General features: G+C 42.6%; 1 protein-coding gene across 1 annotated transcript in view; it reads left to right on the top strand.

The window, feature by feature from the left end:
* GPC4 (glypican 4) overlaps positions 1-16,555 on the top strand; it is a 110,308-nt gene extending 93,753 nt beyond the window's left edge. Inside the window, exons 4-9 of the mRNA XM_019956178.2 lie at positions 6,698-6,863; positions 11,999-12,129; positions 12,214-12,360; positions 13,042-13,178; positions 13,820-13,995; positions 14,108-16,555. Of these exons, the coding sequence (XP_019811737.2) occupies positions 6,698-6,863; positions 11,999-12,129; positions 12,214-12,360; positions 13,042-13,178; positions 13,820-13,995; positions 14,108-14,310 (960 nt within the window). The 3' untranslated portion in view covers positions 14,311-16,555. The remainder of the gene's footprint in view (positions 1-6,697; positions 6,864-11,998; positions 12,130-12,213; positions 12,361-13,041; positions 13,179-13,819; positions 13,996-14,107) is intronic.
* The last annotated feature ends 227 nt before the right edge of the window (positions 16,556-16,782 follow it).

Below are 16,782 nucleotides of genomic sequence, written 5' to 3'. Positions count from 1 at the left end.
GTGCGTATTGAATCCAAAACTAGTTGGGAAATTGTTGAATAAACCCTTCACATCTCACAGTGTGTTTGGGTTCCCTATCTTTTTCTTTAACGGTAATTTGGAAAACGATTTCCTGTTATTTTTATTGGGTGCTTATGTTACCAAGCAACAGATAAAAATCTAGACCCTTTCTGTTTGTTCAGTACTATTGGCAGCACAGGGGAAAAAATGTTGTAGTGAATGTATGTTAGGAACTAGAAGAAACTAGGAGGAAATGTGTTTTTAACTTGAGTGCCGCATGTTGACTGCCATCACTGTGTAATGTGGCTGAAGGCTCGTTCTGAATTACTGAAATGAAATCCAGGCTGTGTGAAGAGCTTGGCTCCAGCATTTCTCTTTTTTCAGGCAGCTTGCAGTAGTTTTTAATGTGGTGTTTTGAAAATGCAGGTTATTTGGTAGAAAGTCCTGATCTATATTAAGAGAATCTTTGCAGAGAAAAGGACATTTCTGCAAAAGCTTTTTATAGCAGAAATGGCATGCAGCTTTCATGTTAAATGTATATTCTGAGGAAGGTAGGAACGAGTATTTTCAAGAGTCTTTACTAAGTTAAAGAGTCTTTACTAGTTAGAAAGGGAAAAGAGGACCCCCCCTGACCCTGATGGACTTTTACCATAAAATAAACTAGCAGCTAAGATCTAAATGCTTGTTTATCTTACCATTTAGAAACACCTTAGTCAGTCTTGAGGGGCTTCCCTGGTAGCTCTGTTGGTAAAGAATCCACATGCAATGCAGGAGACCCTGGATCCATTCCTGGGTCGGGAAGATCCCCTGGAGAAGGGCTAGGCCACCCAGTTCCATATTCCTGGGCTTCCCTGGTGGCTCAGACAGTAAAGAATCTACCTGCAATGCGGGAGACTCAGGTTTGATCTCTGTGTTGGGAAGAGCCTCTGGAGAAGGACATGACACCCCACTCCAGTATTCTTGCCTAGAGAATCCCGTGGAGAGAGGAGCCTGGTGGGCTACAGTCCATGGGGTCACAAAGAGTCAGACACGACTGAGAGACTAAGCACAGCATAGTCAGTCTTGAGGATTTCATAAGGCTATTAATGTATTGTCATTATGCTCAGTAGCTCAAATTGATTTTGATTTGCATTAATAAAGAAATATTGAGTCCAGATGATATTGCCTTTCTATCTTTTAGGTCCCCCAAAGTAAACACACTAAGCCATCCCATTCTTCTATAAATAATGTCCAAAACTTCTTCTTATGCTCAGCCAGTAAAGAATCCACCTGCAATGTAGGGAACCTGGGTTCGATCCCAGGGTTAGGAAGATCCCTGGAGGAGGGCCTGGCAACCCACTCCAGTATTCTTGCCTGGAGAATCCTCATGGACAGAGGAGTCTGATGAGCTACAGCCCACGGGGTCACAAAGAGTTGGGCACGGCTGAGCGACTAAGCACATGTAAATGATATGTCATGTTCTAGTAGAGATTGATCATCTCTGCTACATTTGGCTGCAAGTTTTTCAAAATGTGAAAAGTTCAGCAAAATATATATTGGTTTTTTTAAATTTAAATTTATTTATTTTAATTGGAGGCTAATTACTTTACAATATTGTATTGGTTTTGCCATACATCAACATGCATCCGCCACGGGTGTACACGTGTTTCCCGTCCTGAACCCCCCTCCCACCTCCCTCCCCATACCATCCCTCTGGGTCATCCCAGTGCACCAGCCCCAAGCTTCCTGTATCCTGCATCGAACCTGGACTGGCGATTCGTTTCTTATATGATATTATACATGTTTCAATGCCATTCTCTTGGTTTTGTTCAAGTAACCTCTTTTCTCCCCATGTCTACCAGTGTTTACTTGAGCTTTTGAGTTCTTTGTATCTCTACTGCTGGTGAATATTTTCTTTCTCACCCTGTAGCACCTTGAAGCATTCTAAGGATATAGCATTGAGTGCACGAGTCATTAATCTTTGTTAAAAACTGTCATCTCATCCATAGTTGTCCAATCATATACTGTTCCATGTAGAACAGTTGCATCCTAACTTGCTCTCCCACCTTAAAAACTGGTGAATAAAAAGTAAAAAAAAAATACATAAAAAATAAAAAACCAAACTGGTGAATAAATGTGAAGCCTGAAAATTCTCATTAGAAAATACCCAGCCCCAGAGCTGAGATAGTCACTGTGTGTGGATACCCTATGCTGGATCATGGAGCCGTGGAGAAGGGACAGCCCCGTGGGCTTCCCTCAAGGTTCCTATGCAATCTGTTACTCAAAAGAAACACATTAAGGCAATTCAGTGTACTTCCTCCCAGACAAAACTGCCCGAGTTCAAATCTTGGCTATTTACTGGAACATCTTGTGTCTGTTCCTTAATCTCTTTGGGCCTCTGCTTCCTCATCTGTGAAATGAAATGATAATATTCATCTCCTACAATTATTTTGAAGCTTAAATGAGTTAATATGCATAAAGTACTTTGAACGGACCCTGGCACACATAGTAAGTACTCAATATCATATAAATCTGTGAAATCCAATAAAAGGTATCAGAAAATGAATTCTGACATTGAAGAGAATATTTTTCTCTTGAATGTTCACATCTCAACCTTCATGATCATGGTGGTTTAGTCGCTAAGTGCTGTCTGACTCTTGCCACCCCATGGACTGTAGCCTGTCAGGCTCCTCTGTCTATGGGATTCTTCAGGCAAGAATACTGAAATGGGTTGCCATTTCCTCCTCCAGGGGATCTTCCTGACCCCTGGATCGAACCCAGGTCCTCCTGCATTGCAGGCAGATTCTTTACCAACTAAGCTACAAGGGAAGCCGAACATAAAAAGTGAATTAAGCATTCTCTCTGAGACCTTTAACCCATTCTTTATGTAAGTGGTTCAGAGCAGGAAGAGAGTAGTGTATAGTTTTCCTGTTCCTTCCAAATATCATTTGGAGAAATAACTATTAACTACTAAGAGAGGTCTGAAATATCTGACTTTTATAAAAGCCATCATAACTAACCCCCACCCAACTCCGACCCCAGCCCCAAGGATTCTGGAAGCACCCGTGGACTCAAGAGACCCTTCTAAATAAAAATAAAACATCAAATGTTAGTCAAGAGCTGTGACCCAAAGGAATAATCAGATTGATCATTTTAAGTGGCATGCCATGCCATAGCGAATCAGTACATAAGTGAGGATTAAAGAAAGATTTTAGAGTATGGTTACCCCTTTTGTTAATCCCCACGTGGCATGATCTACCACCCAGCCTTGGGTCTTCTGGAGTAAATTACTTCAGTAAGTAAGTTCTTTGAGGACTTCAGAGGAGTAATTGATTTCGAGTGTTACAAGGGAGTAGAATGTCAAAGAAGTCGATTTTATATTCAAAATTAATAAATCCCCAGAACAAAGTATGACTTAGTCCACTATTATATCTGCCTATGGGCGAAAGGTTTGCCCTTGAAATCTTGGCAAGACCACTGAGAGCTTGTAAGGGAGCATGGTAGTCCAGAGTCAAAAAGTAGAGCTTGTCCTTGGTACTCAGGATTCACCATCCTGAGCTTGGTCTGGTCAGTGAAAGTGGGCACCCAACACCTGAGGTGGAGTAGTTTCATCACTTCTTCTGGGGGAATGAGCATTGCAGGGGATCCCTATTTCTGCAGTTCTCATGACTGAAAGCCTTTGTCTTTTACTGGGGCCTCATCACACACAAGGGGTTTATTTCCCAGGTTCTGAATGCCCTTCATGTGGAATACTGCATGGTGGTCTGAGTAGTGTTTGGGAGAAGAAAGACAGATGTTCTCTAACTTTGGTGTTTCAAATGTCCTTTCTCATCCTAGCTTTCTTATAATTTCCCCATCTCTCTTCTCAGTCTGGTATTTAGTGTTTCCCATAGCATATTATAGCTGAGTTACTTGTGGTCATTTTTAGTAGTTACACAACAAATCATGTGCAGAACATGAGCCAATACTTAGCCAAAGTATGAAATGGAAAAACTCTGCCAAACCCAGCTTCATAATCTTCCTTTCATAAAACTCTACTGTGTCACTTGGTTTGATCTCTCTTTTTAAAACTTAAGCCTCCATCAACCTATTTAAGGAAAGGATAGTACTACAAGGCCTGCTGCCTAAATGATTTAGTTTATAGTTGAACCAAGGATACGGTGAACTCATCCTAGAGTTATCTTTGACCAAAGTGTTTCTTGAGCATGGTTACGGAGTTTAAATTTTTGCCTATTTCCTAATGGTCTATACCATTTTGAAATTTCTTTTGTGTTTTCTAGAACAAGTCTCATAGTCTAGAAATTCTTACTTGTCTTGCTACCTAATCAGAAATGCATTCCAGAAAAATCTCTGGCCCATAGTAGGTGCCCAGTAACTACTTGTTGACATTTTAACTCTTTCTACCTTGTTTTCTGCTCCAAGTCCTTTTTTTCCCTAATAAGCATTGTAATGAAAACATGTCATGCACTAGCCTGCTTTTCACAGACATTTTTTATAATAATTCTTTACCTCTCCAAAATCCAGCCGTTTTAGCAGTCTCACCAGTGTGGAACCTAATTAAAGATCAGAAAACAAGCAATGTTTAACATTTAAGCTTCATATTGTTCTCTTTAAAGAGGCAGCGACATGACACGTGTGGAAAATGCTTTCAGTGTTTGCTGAGGTGCAGTGCTAGAGTCAGGTGCGGCGAAGTGGCAAGTCCACAAGTCAGTTGTTCTCTCTGGCTTTGGTTTTTTCATCTCTTAAATGTGAGAGCTATACTTGGTGATCTCTAGGGTCTCCTCCAACTCTAAGACTTCTATGATTCTCTGACCACCTTCTCTCCTCCCTCCAGGCCTGTTTGTTCCTCTGTCAAATGAGAGGGTGAGAAAGTATCAAAGTCCTAAGTCTCTGTAACTTTAAAGGTGTGCTCTTGTTTTTTTTTGTCCAGAAAACCTAGCTTTCCAGCATGGCTATTCCTTAAGGGTGTTGGTTAGCCAAGATTTTACTGTACATTAATACGTGGTTAAAAGGACCAGTTTAGTGCCTAGGAAAACATTTGGCACTGGTTAAAACTGTGGAAAAGTCCTAATTCTTCCTAGGGAACCTTGACTTCAGTGTATACAATTACATCCTGTTGGACAGTCGTCCCCCTTTACACTTGAGTTCTGTTTGAGATAAGAGAGTGTGTGTACATCAGATAGGAGCCTAACAGTGCGAAGTTTTTCTCCTGACAGTGTTAATCCCCCATTCCTGTTCCTAAGGCTACTGTTGATAAGTGGTATCCAAAGTTACACTCCAGAGCAGGTGATGCACATTGCTGCACTGCCCTGTGTCCCAGCATCTGTTCCCTGCGGTGGTATCTGCTTTCACAAGTCTGTTTGCAGAACTGGTCGGTACTGATAGAAAGGAATGCAGTAATCCTCTGATACTGACTCCAAAAGGGGAGGGTGGGGCCGAGAGACTGAGAAGACAGGACCTCTTGGGGAGCTGCTGGCTCGTGATCCTGGCCATGATCCTTTCTAAGCATTGATGGAAATGAATGGCAGGATGGGATCAGCTCTTCTATGCCCAAGACAGTTGCATTCTATAGAAGTAGAAAGATGAAACTAAGTCTCATTTATCTGCAGAGGCCGTCGAGCCGCATCTGACTTCGGTGCCGCCTTCATCCTTGCTGCTTCCCTTGCTCATGAACTTTTAGTAGCTCTCTGTGTCCTGCCATATGGTGTCTTGGTTTCTGCCTGGTGTCTAAGCCCCTTAATAGCCTGGTCACATACGCAGTCCATCTTATATGCGGGCAACTTTATTTCCCAGAATTCCTCAACCCCATCCACAGTCTGCTCTGTACCATGTATGCTTTTGTTGATTTCATTCTCCCTTAACTGTGTGTTCTCCCTTCATTTGATCATTTCAATCTAAACCGCTTGTGATCAGCAGATGCAAACTGTTGTATATAGAATGGATAAACAACAAGGTCCTACTGTATGGCATAGGGAACTATATTCAACACCCTGTTATAAAACATAATGGAAAAGAATCTGAAAAATATAAATACATGCAAAACTGAGTCCCGCTTCTGTACAACAGAAATGAAGCACAACATGGTAAATCAACTGTACATCAATAAAATTTAAGATATAAATAAATCAACCCCTTCTTTGGAATGTAACTAAGTCCTACATCTTCTATCAAGTGTGCCCTGAGCACCCCATGCTTTGTTGCTCCCAAGCCTCAGACAGCCTTCACATAATCCCAAGTTCAAATTTATTCATATTCTTCCATGTAGGATATATCCATTTTGCCTTCTGTGCAGCTATGGGCACAGAAAGGAGTACACACGAGCTACCCTTCTAAACCTTGACTGGGGGCCTACATTTGAAAGGGCGCTCTAGCAGTTTGCAAAGAAGACGTGCTCAGATTACAGTCTGGCATGGCACACACAGTGATGACCATCTAAAATGAGTGGGAGTAGTTGAGTGTGTGTGTCATATACAGCTGAGTTGCTGAATGTTCATTCCTACCTCCCCATGCCTTCCTAGCATACCCTTTTCCTTTACCTAATCTTGCTGTAATTCACCTCTTTGGTAAGCACGCCAGGCTGTGCTACATGTGATCCATTGTGACTCATAGGTGAAATTCATGGCCAAGCCTTCAAAGTCAAGTTGATAGATTTGCAATAGATATGTAGTTGCTGTCTCTATCTTGGTCCCACCATTGTCTATTTCTTCTTCCAAATTAGGTGAATCCCACAACCCAGTGTACCCATGCCCTGGTGAAGATGATGTACTGCTCCCACTGCCAAGGTCTCGTGACTGTGAAACCCTGTTACAACTATTGCTCCAACATCATGAGAGGCTGTTTGGCCAACCAAGGGGATCTTGATCTCGAGTGGAACAATTTCATAGGTGAGCAGGCGATTAATGTGTTTGTGTCACTCCTGGGCTTCCCAGGTGGCCCACTGGTCAAGAACTCACCTGCCAATGCAGGAGACATGGATTCGACCCCTGGGTTGGGAAGATCCCCTGGAGGACAGCATGGTAACCCACTTTAGTATTCTTGCCTGGGGAATCCCATGGACAGAGGAGCCTTGTGGGCTGCAGTCCATGGGGTTGCCAGAGTCAGACACGACTGAGCGACTAAGCACCCATGCATGCACATCACTCATTAGGGATAGCTCACCTTCCAGCCACAAGAAATGTTTTATATTTTAATTAAGAAAATGTTTTTTTTGGCTGTGCTGCATGGCTTGTGGGATCTTAGTTCCCTGACCAGGGATTGCACCCCTAGCCCCAGTAGTGAACGTGCCAAGTCCTACCCACTGGACCAGCAGGGAATTCCCCAAGGGATGTTTTAATTGTCAGCGATGGAATTTATGTTCATTATATAGTGATTCCTGGAGTTCTGACGATACTCAAAGTTCATACCACTCTACAAGTAAATGTTCCCTTGAACTAATGGTGGCATTTCTGAAGACAGTGGACACCAAGCAAATACCAAGTTTCAATAATGAGAAAGTGCCTTTTTGACATTTTCCCCCAAAGGTTAGTTTTAGTTCTACATCGTAGGCTTGTATCCATGTAAACGCTGGAGTACAGCCATCACTGACCTATGGAAGGAGCTTTTCAAATGTTACATTTGTGACATGGCAACTGAATCTTCTGCGTACCTGCCAGATACCACTTAGATATTTGAATCAAGTGCAATCTGACTGTGGAAATTTAACAGTTATATTTCTATAGAGGATTTGACAATCACAGACTGCTCTGGTGAGAGTGGAAGGACTTTTGCCCTGAGAATTTCAGAGGTCAGTGTTCTCACCTACAACCTGAAACCTAGAAAACCTATTACTGGAACCCAGACAGCAATGGAAGTGACCTAGCCAGCTTCCAAGAGGGTTAAGTATGATTTGTGGGAAATGACAAATTAGGGATAATTGAAATATCCAGTCATCAACTCCCGGGATGCCTGCTTAATGCATATGGGAATCCTGGAATGTTAGTGGCAGGTGTTGAAGCTGCTAGTGGTGTGGCTGCACACACAGACTATCAGGACCCCAAAACAAACTCTCTCCCATCCCCCAGTTGCATTTGCTTAATTGCAGATTTTGAGTGTCTTTGTAAGCACCTATTTTTCACTTATTTGTCCACATCATGGGAACATGTATGCAATTTGCTGAGGGTTTTTTGTGGGGAGGGGAATGGGAGGATTGGAGCTGGGGAATGCTTTTTAGTCTGCATGAGATCTAATTATATTAACTCTGAAAGTGCATCAATAAATTGGCTCCAACAGATTCTTGAGAATACTGACACAAGGAAAAAAGATGTGAATATTAAACACCGCAGCACAATTGTAGGCTAAATAGTTCAAAGCTAGAAGACCTGAAAAAAAGTCCACACGCAGAAAAGCAGAATCCCATGAACGAGAAGGCCTAAGACCAGACACACACACACCAGTACCACATCATGCCCAGAAAGCAGCCATGGGAAAGACTGTTACTTGAAGACATTTCCAGATCTAAATTAAAGTTGATATACTTTTTCTTTTCTATCTTTTTTTTACTCGCCTTCTCACCTCCACCCGCAAATGTCATGTTTGCAATTCACTTTTGCTTAATTCATTTTTAAGAAACAAGATGGTTTGCCTTTTCACGTTTGCCTGTAGCACCGAATGCACTAGTTCTCTGGGCAAAGCAGTAATACCTGCACACTGATCTAGGTTGGCTAACTTTTCTACAGGCACATCATGAATAATATAAACTATTCTGTTATTCTGATGTGTCTGGGAGAGAGTGTAACTCATAAATTTGTCTTAAAATACAAATTCTAGGGACTCCCCTGGTGGTCCAGTGGCTAAGACTCTGAGCTTTCAATGCTCTGGGCCCTGGGTTTGATCCCTGGTTGGGGAACTAGATCCCACATGTCACAGCTGAGACCCTGTGCAGCCAGATAAATTATTAAAAATCAACATTTAAAAAAGCAAATTCTATATATTTTTCCAAGAGCTTACAGGTCCATATCAAAACCATACTCTGGCTTCCTTAATTTACGTCTTCAGCCACATACTCTAAATCAAGGAGGACTTCCATGGCTGCTGTTCTTGCTGTGTGTTTTACAAATGACATTTGTTATCTTTAGAAACAAAATTAAACTCAAGTGGAAATTGGTAGGATTTCAGAATCAATTTTCCTCATTTATTTTAAATATTTTTTTGGAGGGAGGAGGAATATAATTCTATCTAAACTGAATTTTTAATGGGTATTTTATTCTTTATTTCTAATAAGCTGATATAAAAGGCCAGGAGTAACAGACATTGTTAATCTCCAGTGCTTTTTCATGGATTTTCACAAGGGTTTAATTAATTTGCCCTGTGGTTGTCGAATTCAGTCCCAATTTACATGCCTGTGCCGTAAGTTCAGTGTTTTTTTTGTTGTTGTTGTTCCTTCACAAGGAATTTTTCCTCCTTTAAATGACTGCAGTTAATGAATGGTCAAGGAGGGCTTTTCCCCCCTGCTTCTTTAAATCAGATCACGGGGTTAAGTCGGAAAACTGCCTTTTGTTCATCCAGTCTGGTCGTGAGGCTAAAGATGTGGGTTCGTGATTATCAGCAGCACAGAGCAAAAGGAATCACTTTTTCTAGTGAGAAGGGGCTGCTTTGTTGCAGGGTGGGAGAGAGCTGTCATGAACACTGAAATGCTGCAGTCAGACTCGAACCTTTAAGGAGACTAAGAATGTGTTTTTCAATCTGCCTTACCATTGTGCCCTCCTCTCTCTCTTGAACTGCACCTATTAAATGTCACCCACCTTGATAAAGGTGGATCCAAATAGTTAATACACCTTGGACTTGGTTTATAAGCGGTTATAGGAAACCCTCTTTTTGAAAAATAGTGTCCCCACAACAGAAGTCAATTTCTGGAGAATCATAAATTATGTGTAGGTACAACTTGCTCTCCGTCATATACTACCATTGTGCTAACATTCATTTGACTCCCAGCCAACTTTATTCACAGCACGTGTCGCTGCCGCAGGGGATTTAGTATGAGGGGGTTGGGATTGCTGGCTAGGCCGTCAGCCAGTTCCTGGCAGGAGGCAGGAGCTGGTCAGCTATCCTGCAAAGGGAGACCTGCAGCCTAGATTCATCAGAAGCAAGGACACTGGATCTGACATCATCAGATCATGGGGGCGCCCAGTGGATGGCTTAGCAGGACTGTCCCAGGACTGAGCAGAGACTTTGGCTCCCGGGCTGCAGGCTCTGGGCAAAATACAGCCTCACTCACATTGTTCAGCGACACCACACGCAACGCTGGTATGACAGTTCCAGCCCCACTCCCTTCTTAGGCCCTTGTGCGTGGCCAGCCGGCCTGGAGTTGACAGACGCCAAACAGCCAGAAGAATCGGGGTTTGTGTTCCCTTTCACAAGCACGTTCATCATCTGGCCTTTCCTCCCCCGAAGGGAAATAAGTAGTGACGGATGCACTGTTTCCTTCCGATGTAAACCTCTGCATTTGGGGTTTTTCTCTGGAGCTGGCGACTCCTTGGCTCTGAAGGTCTGTGCTCTGCGGACATGGTGGTGCTGATGCTTTGAGAGTGATGAACACGTTTAGGTTTTGCTCCACTTGTTTACAGAACTCCCCTTTCATTAGCACATCAAACGCATTTTTCCTCTTCTGGAAAAATGGTATATTCATGCCAGCAGGCTTTCCTTAGAGGTTGGGAATGTCAGTTTTTGATGATTACCACAATGTGACCTGCAACTTCATTCATTATGACTTTCCCCCCAAATTTGCATTGCTTGGAAGTCTACTCGTGGTTTGTGACATTGGAATTCTGGTTGAGAGAAGTGAGCTCAAGCTTTAAAATGTTGGGCCACATTTGTTCTTGGGGGAGGTGAAAGGTTGCTGACCACCTGCGAGCTTAGGTAGAAGTTCAGCTGTGGCCTGTGCTTTGAGAGGGACTCACTATGTTCTAGAACCTTGCCCTTCTTTCCAGCAGCCGTCCTTGGACTACCTGAAGGCTGTGGAGTATGTGGACCTAACTCTCCTTTAAGGGGAAAGAGCACATGGAAAAGTTCACTGCTTGTCATAAATGAGGCATCCTTTTTCTCATTTGGATATGACCTTTCCAGTTTTCTAATTTTGCACAATGAGTATCAGGGAAAACTACTAACTAAATCCCAAGAACCATGGATGACAAGAAAACCAGTACAGGGGGTGGTTTTCTTTAAGAGATTCAATGTGTCCTAAAAAAGTCTAGACTTTTCCAAAATGTAGAAATGATTTGCTGAGTAGTGAAGGACACACATTGTGAACACACATTTTGTGCCCTGTCTCTGTTTTTTTCATTTGAATAAAAAGTAGCACATGTTTTTTGCTTTAAAATAACTCAGGACCCTTGTATTTGAAATTGGAAGTTTATCTTAATACAAAAATTGGATTTTACAAAATGCCATTATTTGTAAAGTCCTTAGAATTCTTAAGGAGGCACCTAAAATTCCTAGGAACACTTTCATTTATATTTTCTAACTGCATACCCAAGGATCTGAAAGGGTTTCATTTTAAAAAATGAAAGAAAAGAATTGGTATGCCAGGATTTGAGCTGGTTTATGTTTTTGACTCTGGTAAATCGAACATGAAATGGGAAGAGCCATGGAAGTCCCTGGGCGAGCTGGCATGTTATTCTACTCCCAGCCTTAGGTGTGTCAGGCAGGAGCTAGGTCAGAGCTATGCAGTGACAGCTACTGACACGTGGAGAGATGAATTATCAGTGTAATAGAAGGTTTCCGATTGTGTGTTTTCTTGCTGGGGGAATAAAGCCTTCATCTGGCCACTTCCCACTCTAGAGAGCTGGCGGTACATAGCGACTGAATGCAGTTTTGTGTCATAGAAAAAGATATGAAAGTATGAATTAATGATGATCATGTCTTCCCCTCCAACACCCCCCCAACAAGGGAAACAAAGACAGTAAAATAATCAGACTGATCACTCAAGGCCAAGCTAATGATTTACTTTGTATGCTGTATTGTTCTGCCCCAAACCTCATGTTAGATGCTATGCTGATGGTGGCTGAGAGGCTGGAGGGTCCTTTCAACATTGAGTCCGTCATGGATCCCATCGACGTGAAGATATCAGATGCTATTATGAACATGCAGGAGAACAGTGTGCAGGTATCTCAGAAGGTAAGGAAGGCAGGTCCTGGATTGGAGAGGTGGGGCCCACTCTAGCCTGCTATGCCTCATGTGGCCACATTTATGCCCATGCAGGTTTTCCAGGGATGTGGACCCCCCAAGCCCCTCCCAGCTGGTCGGATTTCCCGTTCCATCTCAGAAGGCACCTTCAGTGCCCGCTTCAGGCCCTTCCATCCCGAGGAGCGCCCCACCACAGCAGCTGGCACCAGTTTGGACCGATTGGTGAGCCCTGGGGCAGCAATGGCTATTTTTAAGGGCAAAAACCTGAAAACATTTGCTCAAAATGCAGTTTGATTTGGAGGATTCCAAGCACAGGGTCTTTTCAGGTGAAACTTCTCCAGCAAATTGCACAGCGATGTCAGTGAACCTGCTTCTCTGATTTCCTCGCTCAGAAAGTTCATCCATAGAGCTAGGAAGTGGGGTGCTCGGAGGCTTATCTGAATGCCTACCTTTTATGTCACTGTGCGGGTAACTCATAGGCTGGGTTCTGAGTCATCAAAGCCCTGCCAGAAGATACTGTGTTTTTCCAGTGTATCTCTGGGGCGTGGGACCCGGTAGGCCCCAGATGGTAGTTCTAATGAAGAACAGGAATGGACAGTGGGTGTAGGCACTAGGCAGCTTTTGTTTTAAATGGCAACTTAATCCAGAGCTTGCATTTCATCTGTTAATTCTTGTGGTGATTTTATACATTTTACATAGAAGTATTGGGGTGACCAGAAAGGTCATTTGGGTTTTCCCACCAATCTGAACAAATTTTTGGCCAAGCCAAAAATCTGCATTTTTCTCTTCAGACTACAGAGAGACTCTGGAGATACTTCAGACATGCTCTGAAGGCACATGTGTAGGTAGTTTGGGGTTTTTACAGAGGTTTTTGTGTTCTCTCTCTCTCTCTCTCTTAATGAGGTTACTGATGTCAAGGAGAAACTGAAGCAGGCCAAGAAGTTCTGGTCCTCTCTTCCTAGCAGTGTCTGCAATGATGAGAGGATGGCTGCAGGGAGCGGCAATGAGGATGATTGCTGGAACGGGAAAGGCCAAAGCAGGTGAGCCGTCGTTGGCCAAGTGTGTGATTTCTCCCTCCATGATGGGGAAGTTTCAGAGAAGGTTTGCTCAGTCGTTTCATCGAGGCATTGTGAAGCCTTTCACAAGCAGGTGGCAACAACGTGGAAGATTTCTAAGCATTCTTAGGAACTGGCGTAGAAGTGTCGGGAAGGCTGCTGGCTACTTGCAGAGAGTCTTGGGGCAAAGGTTTATGCCCGTGGTTATATGATAGCGTTACTGCTGCAACCAAGGATTGAGTTGTTCTAACAGTGTCATTATTTTTCATATTTAATACCTGTGGTCCTGTGCCTGATGGCGTGGCCTCATCAAGTACCAATTCTCAAAAGGTCTCATTGTCTTCCTTGATGATGCTCTGTGTCCCTCCCCTACATACCCAGTAACTTAGACAAGTGTCCACTTAACTCTGCCCCACCAACCTCCACAAAATGGGTAGTTTTCAAAAAGGTCCCAGAGTGGAGGAACATGTGTATCCCCAGGAAGAGGAGAGATTCCGAGTTATTCAAAAGGCAAGCACTTGCAGTTCACTGCAAGTGGCCAATACCAGAACCTAGCAAGAATCTTTGCCAATCTTCGGCAGCTTTTGTTTTACTGATCCTCTTAACGAGGTCATTTCTCATTGCAGGTACTTGTTTGCTGTGACAGGAAATGGTCTAGCCAACCAGGGCAATAATCCAGAGGTGCAGGTTGACACCAGCAAGCCGGACATACTGATCCTTCGTCAAGTCATGGCTCTTCGAGTTATGACCAGTAAGATGAAGAATGCTTACAATGGGAACGATGTGGACTTCTTTGATATCAGTAAGCATGTGTGCTTCTAAAGAACAAATTGTTATATGTTTGTTTGTACACCTTGACATGAGAAAGAGCACAATAAACATTCCTTTTTTTTTTTTTTTTCCCAAAAAAATAGGTGACGAAAGCAGTGGAGAAGGAAGTGGTAGCGGATGTGAGTCTCAGCAGTGTCCTTCGGAGTTTGAGTATAATGCAACTGACCACTCTGGGAAGAGTGCCAATGATAAAGCCAGCAGCGCTGGGGTCCCCGCTGCGGCCTGGCCCTACCTCCTCCCTGTCTTCTGCATCTTATCCCTGGTTATGCAGAGAGAGTGGAGATAATTCTCAACCTTAGAGAACAAGTGTTCATCGTCAGTTACAAAGGCACTGGTTATCACTTTTATACCATCCTAGTGACTTTGCTTTTTAAATGAATGGACAACAATGTACAGTTTTTACTATGTGGCCACTGGTTTAAAAGATGCTGACTTTGTTTTTGCATTCAGTTTTGTGGGAGAAGGGGATTGTATGTAAGGTCAGTCCGGCCTCCTCAGTCATGTTAAATGTGGCTAACAGTGTAGGTACAGAGCGTAGTTAGTTGTGCATTTGTGATTTTTATCACTCTGTCTGTTTGTTTTCTTTCTGTTTGTGGGGTTTTTTTCCTTTCAATATGATCTCACCTTGTTTCTTACAAGAAAACCAGGGTCCTTTCTTGGCATGTAACATGTACGTATTTCTGAAATATTAAATAGCTGTACAGAAGCAGGTTTTATTTATCACGTTATCTTATTAAAAGAAAAAGCCCAACAAGCAGTAAAATTGCCATCTATCCCTGTTGTTTTAGTTGCCTTATCTGGAGAGAAGAGGAGGTGTTGTATCTTTTTTTCTGCAATGTGAAGGCACAAGGGGGCTTCTGAGCCACTTGTCAGGTTGTGTTCAGGCATCAATACCAGAAGAAGGTTATACTTCATTTATAGCTGGTGACTGGAGGAGGCTGCAGACTACCCATTTTGGTTGAGCTGGGTTGTATAAACTTCCATCACAGATCAGTCCATTTCTGGAAGCTGCTTATCCGTCGAAGATTCTTGATCTCCCTCGAAAGATATAAGGCATTCAGGCTATCCCAGGGTATCACACTTAATTTGGGGGTGGGTTTGGTTTGGTGGTTTTTTTTTTTTTTTTTTTCATACAGGCACGTTAGCAAGCCACTGTGCTGGTCTTCGTGTCCACACTTGACCCTCTTTGACAAGATCAGGTGTGTTCAGGGTGGTATGGCCATAGACCACCCTCTTTGAAGTGATATCCCACCAGCAGAAGTAAGTGGCTAGCAATCTCACTTGGTCCCTCTTGGTTCAGATTCCAAACCCAATCATAGCCATCTGGGGGGCTAGCCAGAATTGGGGTACAGCCTGGGCTCAGGCAGTAAGTATCAATACTCAAAGTTTTTGTCCATGCATGTGTATTTGCATTTATTTGGTTTTGGATCCAGTGTTTTGTTTTGTTTTTAAAAAAAGAGATTCTAAAGTGTCTTATTGAGTCTTTTTCTTGCCCAGTCCTGCCCCATCTGAAAGCCAAAGGTCTTGCCATGGTTCACAGCTGTGTGCTACCCTATCAGCCAAGCACCCCAGTTGGGGAGCTCTGAGTGTCCAGATTTTTCTTCTCATGTTGTTGGGCGTTTGAGTGGGGGGCAGGGAGGAATGGGAGTAGGTAAAACTGAGAAGATCACATCTTCGGGGTGACCTTTAACCACGCAGGTGAACTGACAAAGGCCATTAACTCTTGTCCCAGACCAAAGAGTAACCACTGCCTTGGCCCCTTTGGGGCCGTTTCCTTGTGTCTTTACCAAATGACAGCTCATAAAACTGTGAGAATGTAACAAATCACATTAAAAGGAGTTCCAGAAGTCTTCAGAAAGAATCACTCTGCAAAGTCTCTTCTTGCTTTAGACAGCCATTCAGATCCCAACCAATTCCCCAAAAGCTGAAACCCACAGAGAGGTTGTTTGTGTTACTGTTCAATCTTCAGTTATAAGAGTAATTCTCTATTTTTATATTGAAACATAATTACTTGATAGCTCAGGGTCTACATTTCATTCAGCTTTTTACACCAAATTCTGCAGAATGGACAAAATGAATATTGGGGCTGTTATAAACAGAGGCTTAATTTTATTAGAAGTAGCCAGTTATTTATTGAAGCATGATGTTAATAAAATAGGCATATTCTGGCTCATGTGTATAAGTTTTGTTTCTTTTAAACAAATCACAGAAGACGTAAAATTGAGAAGGCGCTCCATTTATGTATGAGGAAAAATTGATTGTAAATAGCTAAGCTGCCTTGTGAGAACTTGGAATATGTGCTGATACTTAGTAACTACCTCAGTTTTGAGGAATTTCCTTTTTAGCTTAGACTGCTATTACTTTTACTTGGTAGAAATGAATCTGGTCTCCAAAATGTGGCTCAGAGAGTTATCCCCATAGACCTTGTTAGATTGTTTTTAATTTAAAACCTTGATCTCTGCCCAGCTGTTTTCTTTCAGTCAAGTTCTCGAAACCAATAACATTTTCCGAATTAAATATTCTTGAAGGTTCTTCTGGAGTCTAAATGATTTGTTTTCTTTCTTTGCAATTTTTCCTGTTACTCTTTTATTATTTAAATTGTCTCTTGCCTTTGAACTTGAACTATGAAATAAACAAATCATAGATTTTTCCATTCAGGTCTGACTGGATAACTGTTGGCTTCCAACCAGCTGGCAGGCTCACACCCCTACTCTCCCCAAAACAGAAATAAAGGCAAGTTGAATATTTTAAAAATCTT

This window comes from Bos indicus, chromosome X (assembly GCF_029378745.1).
Source record: "Bos indicus isolate NIAB-ARS_2022 breed Sahiwal x Tharparkar chromosome X, NIAB-ARS_B.indTharparkar_mat_pri_1.0, whole genome shotgun sequence".
NCBI lineage: Eukaryota > Metazoa > Chordata > Mammalia > Artiodactyla > Bovidae > Bos > Bos indicus.
The sequence above is the reverse complement of the archived record's forward strand: the minus strand, read 5'-3'. Positions and strand labels throughout refer to the sequence as shown.